The sequence below is a fragment of the Physcomitrium patens genome, chromosome 24 (genome assembly GCF_059467195.1).
Source record: "Physcomitrium patens ecotype Gransden chromosome 24, ASM5946719v1, whole genome shotgun sequence".
NCBI classification, from domain to species: Eukaryota; Viridiplantae; Streptophyta; class Bryopsida; order Funariales; family Funariaceae; genus Physcomitrium; species Physcomitrium patens.
In genome coordinates, this window is record NC_143433.1 from 8278225 (window position 1) to 8294050 (window position 15826).

At 36.8% G+C, this 15826-nt stretch overlaps 2 protein-coding genes across 3 annotated transcripts; both read left to right on the forward strand.

Moving 5' to 3' along the window:
* The first annotated feature begins 3783 nt into the window (after positions 1 to 3783).
* LOC112276295 (uncharacterized) lies at positions 3784 to 8217 on the forward strand. 2 transcript variants are annotated; one of them, XM_090246995.1, is made up of 6 exons: positions 3784 to 4044; positions 4515 to 4925; positions 5380 to 6096; positions 6267 to 6636; positions 6859 to 7171; positions 7615 to 8217. In XM_090246995.1, exons 3-6 carry the CDS (start codon positions 5527 to 5529, stop codon positions 7790 to 7792), a joined length of 1431 nt encoding a protein of 476 aa, XP_090103121.1. In that variant the 5' UTR covers positions 3784 to 4044; positions 4515 to 4925; positions 5380 to 5526; the 3' UTR covers positions 7793 to 8217. The 2 variants fall into 2 exon arrangements, with proteins under 2 accessions (XP_090103121.1, XP_024363201.1); XM_024507433.3 differs by lacking the exon at positions 4515 to 4925 and having other exon boundaries at positions 3904 to 4044.
* Positions 8218 to 8979: 762 nt separating this feature from the next.
* LOC112276296 (uncharacterized) lies at positions 8980 to 11991 on the forward strand. Its single transcript, XM_024507435.3, has 7 exons — positions 8980 to 9288; positions 9639 to 9775; positions 10016 to 10270; positions 10399 to 10514; positions 10677 to 10791; positions 10921 to 11059; positions 11265 to 11991. The coding sequence occupies exons 3-7, from the start codon at positions 10167 to 10169 to the stop codon at positions 11583 to 11585; spliced, it is 795 nt and encodes a 264-aa protein (XP_024363203.1). The 5' UTR covers positions 8980 to 9288; positions 9639 to 9775; positions 10016 to 10166; the 3' UTR covers positions 11586 to 11991.
* Positions 11992 to 15826: the final 3835 nt, after the last annotated feature.

Here is a 15826-nt window from a genome sequence, read left to right on the forward strand (position 1 = left end):
AATAAAGTATACTAATAAACTTGACTTGTGATCTTGGAATTGAATAACTTAGGGATTGGAGTTCAATTGTCACTTGTATTTAATTAATGAATTTTTAAAATTTTATTTTTGTGCCATCAAACTTCTTATGTAAGACAATCTTTGATTTTTTAATGCTTGAATGGTGTTCTATCATAGAAGAAGTAGCATGATTTGGTATAGATATTATAGTAGCTCAAATCATCTATATATCTTCTCTACCTACTAATCTTGTTGCATTTTGTGGTCATAAATTAAGTTGAGGCATAGCAAGCATTAATTCCTTCAATTGCTCTTGCATTTGTGCTATTACACTCTTTATTTCAGCAAGCTCTGCCATGGTTATACAATTGAAAAGAAGATGTCTAATATCTCTTAAGATAAATAAAAGAAAGGGCTCAAGAAAAAAATAAATTCTAAAAAAAATATCAATTTAAAAGTGAGTAATCCATAACTTCTATTTTGCTTATATTTTATCAAAAAAAAAGGTAATCCATTCTTAATCAAAAAGAAACAAGGCTCTAATATTGTAAGTGTATTCTTATCAATTTATCAAGAAGAAGAACTCAATGAAGGCTAATAAACAAGTGAGACTTTTTATAAAGAGAGATGACACATGTCTTGACTTACAAAACAACTTTCTTACATGTACACCACATTGTTAGCTTGTACAACAAGCTAGCAATACATACAACATGTTGTCACATGGTGTGATTTACAAACTGAGAATACACTGGGTACTTATTTGTAAAAAGTTTAGCTTTGGCTTATATATGATGTTTTAGCTCCTAAAATCCCTTTATTTTGTACAAAAGCTCAAATTATAACAAAACCCTTCAAAACATTTTCTTCCTGTAAAAGATATTTTTACCTTAAATTTTAAAAATTCATATCTCTTGATCCAACTGTTCAGCTTTTTTCAAATTTTTATATAACATAGATTCTATCCTTAATTTTATCACAAAAAAAATGAACCGTAAATCTATTACCAATCTTTTGGCATCTTAGAAATCCTAACAAGTGCTCTAAACCCTAATCTACAAGCATCTAAAAACTATTTTCCACATATCTCAAAAATCCAAAATCCAAATACCACAAAATTTGTGCATAAAATTTATTAACATGATTACACACAATCTAAAAAAATTTGAGCCAAAATCTTCTTGAATTGCTCAAGATAAAGCTCAAAATACAACCACTAGTAAATTGGGTTACTTATTATCCTTAGATTTGAAGTGTTGACTTCAACTTCCAATATCTCCATTATTCTAACTTACAATCCATCAAAAAATATATCAAAAGTATAGTCAAAAAAGTACTCTCTTCAATCCTAGTTTTTGATTCTTTATTTCTTTTTGTATGCACACGTTATGTCCAAAAGAGTGACAATAGATACAAAATCAATACCTTTACTTTGAGCACCTATATCTCTTTCATATAAACTCCAAATCATACAAAATTTGTACCAAAATCATAGCCAAAAACATAAACTTGCTGAACCTAGCCTCCAAAGCTCAAATAGTTCCGAAAGAATAACCCTAATCCCTAATAAGGCCTCAAGCAGCCTCCTTGAAGTCCATTGGGTATGATTTTTGGTTAATAGGAATGAAGATTTTCATCATCCATCTCCATTCATCCAAATGGATGCCCTAACTTCTCTTTTTTGCTACCAAAATCCTTCTCCAAACCATTTTTTTTAATAAGATTTACATAATATTTGCCCTAAACACCAAATAAAAGAACCAAAATAAAACTCTTAGTGTCACCAATGTCTAACAAGGGCGACTCTAAATGTTTAAAAGTTACTACTAATAAGATCAACTTCAAAAGTTACTATCAAAAGAAAATAAAGTTATATAAATTCTAATAGAAGCCTTTTTAAACAACCTCTCTTTGGAGTAGTAATCTATCTACATCCTATAACCAACAAAAATCCACCAACATGGCTTTCACCATATTGTCTAATATATTTTGTATTAAATATATAAACACATTATTTTCATATGGTAGTCGAACCACAACACAACAATGTAGCTAACTTATTTGCCAAGTTTCTAATCTATCAATCACCTATAGACATGTATAAAGGTGAAATTGCATCTATGAAGCTTCTAGGAAACTTCTCTTAAAGATATTATAAAATTAATCTACTTCTAACTATTCGTATTACTTAGGTAATTTTTAGAGTAAAAATGTGTGTCCATGAGAATGGATACTAGTTATTTGGTTCTCTTTTAATTTTTGCTATATTTTAGATTTTTTTATTTTGGTTATATTTTAAAATTTGTTTTAAAATTATCACAAAAGAAAAAAACATCTCTTCTAAATTTATCTATATGTTTCTATAGTAGATTTTAGTGAAACATTATGAATATGAACATTTAAATTTCTTAATATTATTTTATAAAGATTATATTTATATATGTATATATATTATAAATATTTTTTGAATTTGATTCTTTTACATTTCAAAAAGTAATAAAATAATAAATTTTAAAGAAAAAAATTGTGCCTATTAGAATATTCACCCTTAATAATTGTTTTTAAAAATATGCTTCTCAATTGAATTTTCACTCCTCCTTTGACTCCCTCTATCATGTCTTCCCAAAATCCAACAATACTTTGTTGATTTAATTCAATTTAACTGTTGAAATTAACTCCTTTCCAGGCTGTAGAGCATGATTACAGAAATGGGACTGTGATGTGGTTGATACATTTCTTTAGAATCAGACTGTAACAAATATGATGATATTTCTGGTGATGCGAAGGTGAATTACAGCAAAATACTGCAGAATTGATAGCACTTGATTTGATACATCGGAATAATGGTGGAATCAGTGCTTTAGTAATATTACTTGAATGGCAAGCCAACCCCAGCAGCAATCGTTAATGATAGTGAGGTAGTAGCGGAAACCTCCATGTGATTGTCAGTTTACACTGACAGAGGCCACGTTGTTGGATATGCTCCTGCAAACAGAAGTTAATCACATTTATTGTTGTAAGAAACATCTGTTGGAGACTGTATTACAAGCCCTTTTGTCATTCGGAGTCATTCAGCCTCTATCTTACACCACTGTGTTCCAAAATTTTACAAACTTGACCAAAGTAATCGATGAGCAGGCTACTTCGAGCTTGACTCTTTCGTATCTTCAGCTCATGGATTGCGTTGGAGATAATTAATGCGGCACTCCAGGGCAAGTGCGAGAATCCCCGATCGGCAATAGTATTACGTGGTATTTATCAAGGTAGGCATCCCATTCCTCCAGCCTCATTTCCAGTTCAGAGCAAATATCTGAAAAGAATCATGGGAACGCTACCTTATTTAACCAATCAAAACTCATCGAGATTCAAGAGTCGAGGCTCTCGTCTATCTATTCAATATCTTCCATTCCTTGGGAGAACGCACCTTGGGACCGAACTTGCACATACTTCCAGAGCGGAAAATGTTCAAGCATGGCGAAGCCAGTTGATCGCATAATCTATGGAACTCATCAATGCTTATCAGGTTCAAATTATGCATTAGAAGCCAAACCGTCGAAGTTTGCCAGGGAAGGAAACGGAGCTCATATCTGAATGTGCCAGCCTGGTGATATTGGTTAACGGTACACCTCAAATTAACCTCAACAGCCGGCCACTAAATGCTACAACAGGTGAAATGGTCCTATCAAGCACGGCAACAACAACTATGCGTCATGTACCGACTCCGGCACAGTGACAACAGAGGCTCAAATCTTCCGTGGACGAAAGGCTTCTTGACATTCCGAGCCTTGCGCCTTTCCGTGGTAGCCAAGGAAGGGCCCACCTCGTCGAACGGGGAATTGCGGGTGGCGGGTCGCGATCACCCGGGCCTGACACTGACTCTCCAGCACTCTCCATTCCTCCATTCGAAAAAAGCAACTTCAACGCCCTATTATGCAGCTCCATTGTCGCTGATCTCAAGGTTTTCCGCCATAGCCGCTGTGTTGAAGTTTGAGTCTTCGTGGTGCGGGGTCTACCGACACGACTCGTTGCGTCCGCAACTATGCTGTGAGTTACAGTGCTTTTGATTGGGATATAGAGAATCTTGTATCCATTTAACATGCACAAGGTTGTCTTTTTGTCTTTTTTCCTTTGGTGACTGCGTGTGTGATGACGGATTCAGCTGCCTTGGCGATGCGTCGTGTTTTGTGTCGCGGTCCTGGATTGTTTCTTCTGTTGCGGTGCTCGGGAAGAGTTGGCCGAGACTGAATTAACTTTCAATACGCTTGAGTGAAATTTCGTATGATGCTATAGAAATTTTATTAAAAACTCTCGAGATATTTGCCCTTTCTTTTATTGCGGAATCCATGAAAGGTATTGAGTGTAGTTGTGGCTGGTAAGATATTATGCAAAATATCATCTCCTTTTCGTTTTTCTGCATGTCAATGAGCAAAAGTTGATGAATACGTCTTGGTACTTGTGGTCATGGTAGATTTTCAGATGATTCATGGTGATTTCTTGTGATTCTTTGTCTGCAGGTAGTTACGCCATTCCATATCTCTTTTCTACTTTCTTATACTGTAAAGATAGTGGACTTGAACCTGAAATAGTCTACGGAAATTCTTGGACCTTGAGGTACCCTGGTAATTTGGAACTGCCGAAGAAGCCAGCACTTACTGTCTTTATTAAGAAACAATTGGAGCAGCTAGGTTTTAGAAATTGTAGTGGAAGCTAGTACTATTGATTGGAGAGGCAGAGATTTTTAGGAGGAAATCTGTGTGTCTAGCTCCTGTACGGAGTGATTCATCTGCATATTAAGATTTTTTATAGAAATGCTGCGGTCACAGAATATGTGCTGCTGAAGTGATATCTATCCCTTTTCATAGAGAGATTTACGAATGAGTTTATGACTTCAATGAATCTTCTCCACTTAGCACCATCGTGTGAAGGTGCTTATAATCATGAATTACCCTTGAAAATTCCTTCAAACCCCTGATTGGTTGATAGTAGAAATTGTGTGATAACATCTTCGACATGAATCATCAAATAATTGAAATTCTGCTAACGTTTTCTCTGCTGAGAAACAACGGCGCGCAGGAATGATTCTGTAACGGGAGATACATACGATATTAGTTTTTATCCACTTTGTTTACAACATCTGTATTGTTCCTAGTGAAGCCTTCTAGATAGAAAATTGATCTTTCATGTTTGCATGTAAGATTCGCCCTTGCGTGTTGTGTTAGCAACACTGTAAAGAACAAACAAATGCGCTGTGTGTTCATATGGTGTCTCGTAGTCTTGCATGCTTTCATCAATGTATTTTGAAGGCGATTTCAAAGTTATTTGAGGGAACCCTCGTTTTTATCATGTTTAGTGGTTAATGGTGTATTTTGTGGTCCGCAGACTAAATCACCAATCTTGACGATGTGGAAGCAATGCTATACTTGACTTTTGATACTGAAGCCCTTGTGGAAAACTTACAGTGCAACTTTTCGAGTGAGAAAGTTTTTGGATCAAGGAGAGCCCACTGTGAATGACATATCCTCAAATATGATGCATAGATTGTTCAAGACCTGTCATGTGGGGACTAAATGCTGCTTATTAACGTTGATTTGGTCCTTCGCAACTTGGATTGTCATTTTCCAGGTTTACCATGTGCTCTTTCCTTCTAAGTCAGAGATCCCAGAGCTACGAAAGTCACAGCTAATGGATTCGGTGAACGTCTCTCCTGATATCAGCGCCTTCCAATCTGCATTAAAACATGTCAGTATCAGAGGAGAACCACTGATGAAAGAATCTTCTAGTGTTCAAATTAGAGAAAATTCCTCACTCAAGAATAATACAAGAAACCGTGCTGTGGAAGAAGCTAAATTGCTGCGCTTGAAAAAATTAGCGGGATTATTATTTCCAAGTAAAGCACTGTCAATGGATGCATCGAAGGCAAATCATAGTGAAGTTGGGATCTACTATCCAGGCAGGGAATGGCGAGATATTGCTGGTCATCCTATCCAAGCACATGGTGGAGGTATAATTTACGTACCAAAAAGTGAAACATTTTTTTGGTATGGGGAAAATAAAGGGGGACGGACATACCACTTAAGCAAGCGCGGAACAGCTCGAGTAAGTTCTTTCTTGCACTTCGTTTCCTTGATTTGTCTAGGATTCAAGAGATACTCTTAAGAAACTTGACCAGGTTGATCCTATGTTAAGATGGTGTGTGTTGGCTTCGACTATTTCCAAACAGCGCACTTTGCTTGAGTACATCTCGTTGTTGATTTCGATGTGTGCAGGTTGATGTTTTAGGTGTAAACTGCTACTCATCTAAGGATCTATGGTCCTGGAAGTTTGAAGGTCGAGCACTTAAGGGCGAGTACAGAAATAAAAAAAGTGATTTGTACGTAAAGAATGTGGTTGAGCGGCCCAAGGTCATCTACAATGACCGTAGCAAGCTGTATGTGATGTGGATGCACATAGATAATGGAACTTACTCCAAGGCTGCAATTGGTGTGGCTGTGAGCACACATCCTGTAGGTCCCTTTGAGTACCTCGGAAGCAAGAGACCCCATGGTTGTGACAGTCGTGACATGACGGTGTTTAAAGACGATAATGGGGACGCCTACATCGTCTATTCCTCACAAATCAACAATGAGTTGCATGTAGGTAAGCAATATGTGCGAGATGTTGGACTCAAATAAGTGCCTCGCATTGCATTCATGGAAGGTTTTAGTGAGCATAGCTGATGAGCAAATGAATCGTAATAAAGAGGTACAGGGACTCAAGGTGCGTAACTCTGGCAATTGATAGGTCAGGATTTTATTAATTCGCAATAACTTGAAAATTTTAGATTTTGGATAGTAACACCTGTGAATTTTATGAATCCAGGGAAACTAACAGAAGACTACCTGGATGTAATGGAGAGAGGGATGGAGAAAATATTTATAAAGCAACGCAGAGAGGCCCCAGCCGTTTTCAAGCACAAAAGTATATACTACATGCTGACGTCTGGTTGTACTAGTTGGAACCCCAATGGCGCTTTGATACACGCGTCAACTTCAATGCTGGGGCCTTGGGTGACAATTGGTGATCCGTGTGTAGGAGGAGACGAGGAGTTAAGAACATTGACTTTCTTTTCACAAGGTTCATTTGTGTTGCCTTTACCTGGATTACAAGATACCTTCATATTTATGGGAGACAGGTATGTTATTATAAATTCACTTGAGATTCATGTCTCCTCTGTTGTTTGAAAACCACGAGGCTGGTTGAAATAAAAGCCACGATTAATGAATATCATAGTTTATATGAATTTAATATGCAAAACACAATGCTAAAACAAAACTACCGCAACATGCATTGAAAATTAATTTCCCAGATTTGTTGTCAAGAGTTTGTTATGACGATGGAACTTTTAGGTCATCGGTGCGGTTATTAATCCTTTGATTGGTACTACCAATCCGTTCCATGTTGAACGCATATTGTGGTTATTCTACATTCAAACAAACCCCCAACATTAAATCCTATTAATAGAACATATGTTTTTTTGCCAGAGAACCTTCCCTTTGTTGAGCTTCACATCTAATCCAATGTAACGAGTCTACGTGTAAAAGCGTAATCTGACAACTGACTAGTTTCTGTCTGCAGATGGTTGCCCTCTGATTTGAGGGATTCTCGATATGTTTGGCTGCCATTGACAATGAACGGGCCTCTTTATCAAGGTGTGTCGACGGATATTCACTTCCCGCAGTTGCAAAGAGTGTCTATACGCTGGGCAGACGAATGGAAGCTCCCTCAAGGCTGGAACAACTCTCAGAATCTTTGATGTTCTCTTAGCAGCTTACTAGTTAACCATTCAATACCGTAAGATGGATCAATAGCCACTACAAATCCATCTGTGTTAACCCAACTTTAGAAATTTGACCCACTAATGACAACAGAGTAAGCAAGCACCTCAGATTCGAACATCTTCAAAACTCTCAAGCATTGAAGACACCAAGAAGAAAATTGAGTTGAAACAAAACAGCACAGTTATCCTACTCCACAACCCAAATTTTAGAGCATACGACTAGCATTGTTCCGACATTGCTTGGAAGTATCTGACGGTAATGTGTGCCATTTCTGTAGTTTCTGGTATGTAGTGTCCGGTAATCCTTCAACACCGTATTTCATCGCCATGGTATCACCTTCTCCCCCAAAGCTGTGGTCCATAACTTCCGTATTCAACTGAATATTTACTTGTTCGGCGATTGGAAAGGTTTTCATTGTGGACGGTCAGACTCTAACACCAGATCTCATATTTGTCGTGGCTTTTCAGCCGAGAAAAAGCGCACATGTTGAACCCGATGGGGTAAACAGATGAACGGTTGCTGTACATGACGAACCTTCAATCATTTGAGCCTGCTCTGCAGGGCTTAGATGGATGTAAGAATATGCCAACAGAATCCCCAGTCATTCCGTAGCATCTTCCTTGGTATCTCTCCCAACTTGTTTAACTTAGGCCATGGAAATAAGTCCCGTAAAAATATTACCTATTTTTTAAAGAATGGGTAATGAGGAGTAGTACAAGAGCTAATCTTAGTTATCAATTGCAGGGCTTCTAAATAAGGAGAGTCTTTTGGTGAACTTTTAGTAGAGAATGAAGAGATCAAAGATGGAGTGCTCATATCGTACCAAACTCAACTTGCTAGGAGAAAACCAGTAGTTAGGACATAATTTGTGGAAGAATGTTACTGGATACACACGAAACTTTGTCTTAATTTCAGAAACAATCACAGTACCAATTTCTAATGTAAAACCAAACCAATTTTCAATATCCAATATAAGACACCGAGGAGGTGTGGGTGATCACATTTTACTCGTCCAACACTCACAAAAAGCATCCATGAAAAGGAACATGAAAAAGAGCGGTCATGCTTCACCGGAGCAGTGGCGGTCTCGGGGCGACGGAGGGGCTCGCGTCACCGACCTCGCCGTGATCGCGCCGCGGCACGATGAGCAAGTGCCGTCACAAGCGAGATGCTGCGAATATGCACGCAGCACGCAGCGTGAGGAGGAGGAGGAAGGAAGGGAGGGAGAGGGAAGATGCTCGTGGAATCCTCGGAGCTGCGTCGAGGCCACGCTTTTTAGCCCAGCGCCGCCGAATAAAAGCTCCCCGCCCCTCGCCCTCAGTTTCTCGTGATGGTTTGCTTCCGCTCGCCCGCTCGCGTCGCTGCTGGGGCTGCGTGATCCCTGTCGACAGACCTCGCGTGCTGCGCAGCGTAGAATCCGAAGTTGTGAAGGTGAGCGTCGCGGTGGGAGCTTCGGAGCTGAGAATACGAGGTATTGAATGCGACCTCACTGCGCCATGGTAGCCAGCTGGAGAGAATCAATAGCTCCGCCTAGAGGACAAAATAGTTTGAGCGGCTGTGAGAGGTTGGGCTTTGTTGAGGGGTGTCGCGGAGATACGCATGCTTGAAGCGGAAGCTCGGGGATATGAATCATATGGTTTTGTTGAGAGGCATTTTGCGGGTGCAAGTGACTGCACTGATTGATTTGAGATGTTTTCTTTCAGTTGGGAGATCTAGGATGATGATCGGTTGACGCTACTCTTCGAGGTTCTGTGGCTTAATGCTATGCGTGTACCTGGAGAGGCTGATTGCTAGAAGAATCAATTCTGTGTGTTGTTGCAGAAACGCAGGATTTTCGATTTTGAAGTTTGTGCATTCGAGGTTGGTTGCAAGGCTGGCGGTGAACAACGACATCCTCGTCGACCTTTGAAAAGAGGAACTAACAGTTGGGTTTCGTGGAGCAGTCGATTCAAAAGAAGGTTTGCGCCATCGCTTTGTGCTTGGTCGGCGGAGGAGCCTCAATTCAGTATGGACACAGTGTGTCTGGGTTGCTGGCGGCAATAATTATTTCTTATGCCTGAAACTGGACGATTGCAGTAGCTTCGGGAATGCGTAGTACCTTGACAAAATACTAGTACTCTCGATTAGTGTCTTTCGAAATGTTGGAAACGCCAACGAGGTAGATACCCTTAATTCAGCTGACCCGTGTGTGTATGCAGGTGGATCTGATGCATGTGAACGTCGTACGAGTGAAACTGTAAGCCTCAGCCTTTCAATGAGCTGAGTTCAGACCTAGTTTAAGCTCACTGGAAGTAACTGCGATTAGGATTTTTCGAGCAAAGACTAGGACTCTTTGGTGCGGAGAAGAAGATGACCTTGCAGCAGTTGCGCGGTGTGCGTCTGAGGCGTTGTCAGCATGATGACCACTTGAGTTTACAGGCTTCTCAAGAATTTAGCCCCCATTACGAATTGGTGTACGTTGGAGCAACTCATTTTTCTGATTTCTGAGTTGCAAATTATGTCACAAGTGTACGGGGGTGTAAGGCTTTGTAGAAATTGGGCAACTGTATTTTTGTGCTCAAGATGCTTTTGTGGCTTGCAGGAATGATGTACACCAGACGGAACAAAACAGTGAACGTAAACAGCTGAGATTCTGGAGAGCAGCATCATTGGATGAAAGGATCGGTTGGCTTAGTGCAGCAATTGCTGCTGTCGACGGTATGTGCTTGTGGTTACGAACCTGTGCTGAAACCAGATTTAACTCCCATTATTACAGCAGTTTGAACCTTAATTCGTGTTAGTAACTCTCCATGCCCGGTGCATGAAAATACTCATTTTAATGGACGATTGTGTCTCCATGTGTCATTGGGGTGTTACCAGATTTACGATGGTCGAAGCACATGTGCGTGCCCAAGGGTGATCGGACTGTAATGGAAACCGTTGTCAATGTCGCAACATCCATGCCATTCATTCTTGTTGGACTTCAGACTCCGAGGTAAGCAATCCCTGGGCGTTATTCTGATTCTTTCGTCGGGAGTTGGTCTCTCAATCAAAGTTTACCAATCAAAGCTGTAAACATAGACTACTGAATGTGTAATGTGGCTCTCATTACTCTCTGTTGCAGGCAAAAGTTTGCCAATCGAATGTTTGGGAATTCAATCATTGGAGTCGGCATTGCATCAAGCTTATACCATTCATCTCGTGGAGATGCACGAAAGATTCTTCGGTTCTGCGACTATGCTATGATTGCTACCTCAACTCTGGTACACACTATCTCATGTTTTTCGTTAAATCCATTCATGAATTTTGAAGGTAAGTAAGCGCATCGTTTATAGAATACCAAATTTAATCTCTAAGGTTGCTTTTTTATACTGTGCATCTCAGTGTACTTCACGAGTCTTGAGGTAAAACAAAATTTGCAGCTGCTTGCATTAAGCTTACCATTGTTTCATGCGCTTGAAAATGCAGTGCTTGTCGTCGGCTCTACGGTCAGAGAAGGATAACCCCAAGGGCTTAGTGATGGCATCAGCTTTAATGATCCCCTTTCAGCCAATGCTTGTGACCGCTGTGCATACTGGCTTGATGGAGGCTCATTTTGCTGTGAAGACGCGGAATGATCCCAAGCTTCGAAAAGCACACAACATGCACACCATGTCGTCCCTATTGGGAGGTGCGCTGTTCGCCGGTAACCATTTTTTCGCGAACACTCCTTATGTTCACGCTGCTTGGCATCTCGCAGCTGCAGTGAGCGTGGCAACACTCGGATCTATGCTGCAAGATTCTCAATGACCTCTCCTCATCAGTTAGAGTGAAACTTTTATGATCATAGTGAGGATAATGCCTGAATATTTCTTTATTTATGGAGACCACAATTGTGGGCACGCACATCAACCTCCCGTGCTCCAACCCTTCTGTTTTTCTTGTTTTACTCAAAACATGCTTATTTGCTTTGTGCAATCAATCAGTCGAAATTACATGGACAAGGGGATAGACAGCTCGCCTTTCCCCGAGTAGAGTAGTATTACCTCATGCCCAACACGCGGGATTAGTTAGCGACGTATACAAAGCGTAGCATCTAGCGACCCATTCAGCGATTGCTGTGGCGAATTTCTCTGCTGCGAGATACGGAACCTCTAAACATGTGAATCGAACCACATGGAAGTATGATAATCAATATATTTTGGTATTGACTCAACTCTTGTTGATCTGAACATGTTTTCTTCTCTTTACTATTCTTTTCTGTATACATTGTGGTGTGCACAGTGCACAGATTACCAACCCAATGACGATGTCGCATGCACCTAAACTTTTGATATCTGCCTGTTCAGAACAATCGGCAGTCTCCCAAGGTGTGTATTGTTTTCCAATGGTTCATGACGACTGTGCACCGTGACATTCAAGCAACACATTGTACACAGTAGAGCTTCCACAAACCAATGGTTACGTGATGAATTATCATAACAATCAGCATCCTTCAACACTGCAATCGAAAATCACTGAGGCAAATCCTCATCAGCTTTTGCAGCAGCTTGCAAATGGTTCCACAGCTGCCGCAACTTGTACACAAATAGCGAACAACCATAAAAACCAGCATTGAGGAGTCAATGTTGGAATTTGACTCATGTGCAAAAGCACCAAATGAGCAAGAACTACTTCAATTTAATCCAGGGTTCAAACCCATCATCGGTCCAATGCTGTTTGACATGTGGAAAGCATTTGAGATCCTTTGCAACTATGTATAGCCTCTTTTCAATCTAAAAAGTGCTGTTTCTGAAGCGATGCTGAATCTTTGAATAAGGCTTTTTCCTTCAAAATGATATTTTAGAAGAGATATTTTTACAGAAGTTGAAAGTTGACTTTAGTGAACTAATTTTGTTTCAAAATCGTGGAATGGTATTTTTGTTTCTTTTATTTTATTTTACTTTATTTTATTTAGTGAATGGAAGTCAATCATTGACTGGTATAAAATGGCTTTAAGTACACGTGAGGGTGAAAGTTTATAATTTTTACCTTTGAAGTTCAAAAGAACGATGATGTTGGCAGAAATGGAACTTTGGAAAGTTCGAAAAAAACAAAACAAAACAAAACAAGAAGAAGAAAAGAAAAAGGTAAGGTTCTCTCCAGTAATTCAAGTTTCAAATTAAGAGCTTATAAAAACAATGGTACATTGTGTTATATTTTTTTTATCAGTAGCCCTAATTTTGCAGATGCATAATTTGACTACATTATGCCTTGTATAAAACAATTCCAAAAGGATATTCAAGATAAAGTTTTCAATAAATCAATTCATATGCTCAAAGAATTTTGTAAAACTGAAGATATACAAATTGTAGAAGGTAGGAGGATTCTTTTAGTCTGTACTTTTACTTGATGAGATTTATTATTATGAGTTTGTGGCAGTCAAAATTACTTTCTATGAAAAAAAATTATAATCATAAATGTTATTTTTTTAAAAATCATTACGAAGGGATTAATTGTCCTTTAGTTACCAAAAGAGAAGTGGCAAAAAATGATGCAAGTGAATAAGCAGTTGATTTGAGCACTAATAAGAATTTTGTTCTTTCAAGCAAATTTACATCTATATATATATATATATATACACACACATACGTGTCTACATAAGAACTTTACAAAAAAGAAAATATTTATAAAAAATATTAAAGTAATTAATTTTTATGACATATCTTTTATTTACATAGAGATTGAAATTAAGAATGTAAATAAAGCTAAAATTTAAGAATATTGTTAACTTATCTATAATTAATTAATTATTTATTTATTTTAAATATATATTATATTTCATGAACTTAAGATTGAAGTTTCAAATAAATAAATATATAAAAAATATATTTTCAAAATAATAGTTCATAATATTAGTAGTAATAAAACTAAATTAAATCGAATAGTATTCACAAAATTAAATGCAATCAAGATCACTATACTTGGTTAAATTGAGTTTGAAATACATATTAAAATACTTAATTTTAAGCATATTTTCACGATGGTATCAAATTTCTAGTGTTGGAAGAAATATTCAGCAAAGGTACTATAAACTATGAATTTGGATAATTTTATATTGATAAAAAAAATATCTTTAAAAAATAGAAAATAAAAAATTTAGATTCTTCAATAAAATTTTCTTAGAAAAGTTAAGATCATTTAATATTCTAACAATAACTTTTTAAAACTTTTTTACTTAAATTTCACATCATATAAGATTGGTATGGTATATTTTATACTTATTTATTTCTTTCATATTAATATTGAATAATTTCAAAATTTTATCTTCTAAAATTTAAATGTATCAAGGTACTTAGAATGTATATATTTTTATATATTTTTAAAATATTAAAATTTTAATTATATGTTTTATTAAAAATATATAAATTTTAATCCTATATATATATATATATATATATATATATATAATGAAATGAAAATATGTAGATTAAATACGATTAAACTTTTTTTAAAAAAATTTCATCTTAATGATTGTAATGTTATAGTTTTATCAATATTAAAATCAGCATGAGGCAATAATTAAATTAGAAGCTTTTATCTTTTTTATAACATAAAATTAAAAATATTAATATGAAATAAATAAACATTTTAAAAATAATCAATGTATATTCTTAAATTGTATAGATGTAGAAAGTTTCTTGAGCATCATCCAAATCTGTTGGTTTCGTTTTAATTTTAAATTATTTTGAAATGTTGCAAGATATTCAAAAATAATCACCATAACTTTCAATACATTAAATAAAGCAAAAGAAATCATACTTGTGTCTCACACAATTTAATGTAGCCTTTGTAACTGTAGTCTTGTCTATCCCATCCATTCTAACAAGACACAATGCCTACACTTTATTTCTACATAGTTGTAGCATTTGCAATAAGCATTTTTTTCTTCCAAACACTTGTTCTTCAAATATATCAATCTAAATTTATAAATTAAATTATTTATTAATAATATATATATATATATATTATTTTTTATCTATTTTTATAAATTTATGCTTATATTTAAGTATCTAACCATAATATATAAGTATATGCTGAATAAAGAAAGAAATTAAATCAATTCAATATGTATTTACAAAGTTTTTTGATATAAGGTTTTTTAGTTGTAATCTTGAATGTCATTGTTGTAGTTTTATATTTTGATATCTTTTGTATTTCGATGCATTAAAATATAGTGTCTTTGCTTGAATTGCTCCAACCATTAACTTACTCTTTAATATAATCAATCTTTTGCAAATGTTTGCCAACTTTGGGCATTGCAAAGGATTGAAGCTTCAACACTCTTCAATGAGGTTAGATAATTCATTATAATCTTAAGGTAAGTTTGGTATCAAGGACAAAGACTCGATGAGGGAAAATATACACAAAAAGGCTATCTCGATATAATAAGTCAAATTTAAACAAGTAGGTATATTAAAAGGAAACTGGAATGGCTATTGCCACAAGACAAGAAATTAAAGACTCTTGAACCTGGACTAGAAGCAAGAAAGGAGTTGACAAGAGTGAAGAAGCCTTCACTCTTGTCTCTATATATACTATCTAACTAGGGGCTACGTGGCGACGTTCTATAGGACCTCCAATATGTGTTGACTTTGTAGGACACATGCCTTGACTTACAAGGCAAGTTTTTCTACATGTGGGCCACATAGTTAGCTTGATCTTCAAGCTAACAACATGTGTGGCACATGGCCAACTTGTTGACCACGTTTCTAATCCAAAAAGTCAATTAAAGACACCTATGAAGTCAAAGCAGCGTCTAAGAAGTTTCTAGGAAGCTTCTATATTAAATATTATAGAATTAACTTATTTTTATCTACTTTTACTTACTTCTACCTATTTCTATATGTAATTATTAGCTTACATGATTATGGCCGTGACATTACCCCCCCTTCTAGAGACGAGTTCCACGAGGAGCAGTCATCATATGTTGAGGAAATCTATGATGCGACGAATTGTATTCGCCACATACTCTGATCTCTGTTCTCTTCGAAGATGATTGATAGGGCCTC

Coding starts and splice junctions, on each gene's coding strand:
- LOC112276295 (XM_090246995.1), top strand. CDS start 5,527: ATGATGCATAGATTGTTCAAGACCTGTCATGTGGGGACTAAATGCTGC. Junction 6,637..6,858: donor CAACAATGAGTTGCATGTAG/GTAAGCAATATG, acceptor TTATGAATCCAG/GGAAACTAACAGAAGACTAC. Junction 7,172..7,614: donor TTCATATTTATGGGAGACAG/GTATGTTATTAT, acceptor TTCTGTCTGCAG/ATGGTTGCCCTCTGATTTGA.
- LOC112276296 (XM_024507435.3), top strand. CDS start 10,167: ATGACCTTGCAGCAGTTGCGCGGTGTGCGTCTGAGGCGTTGTCAGCAT. Junction 10,515..10,676: donor AGCAATTGCTGCTGTCGACG/GTATGTGCTTGT, acceptor GGGTGTTACCAG/ATTTACGATGGTCGAAGCAC. Junction 10,792..10,920: donor GTTGGACTTCAGACTCCGAG/GTAAGCAATCCC, acceptor TCTCTGTTGCAG/GCAAAAGTTTGCCAATCGAA.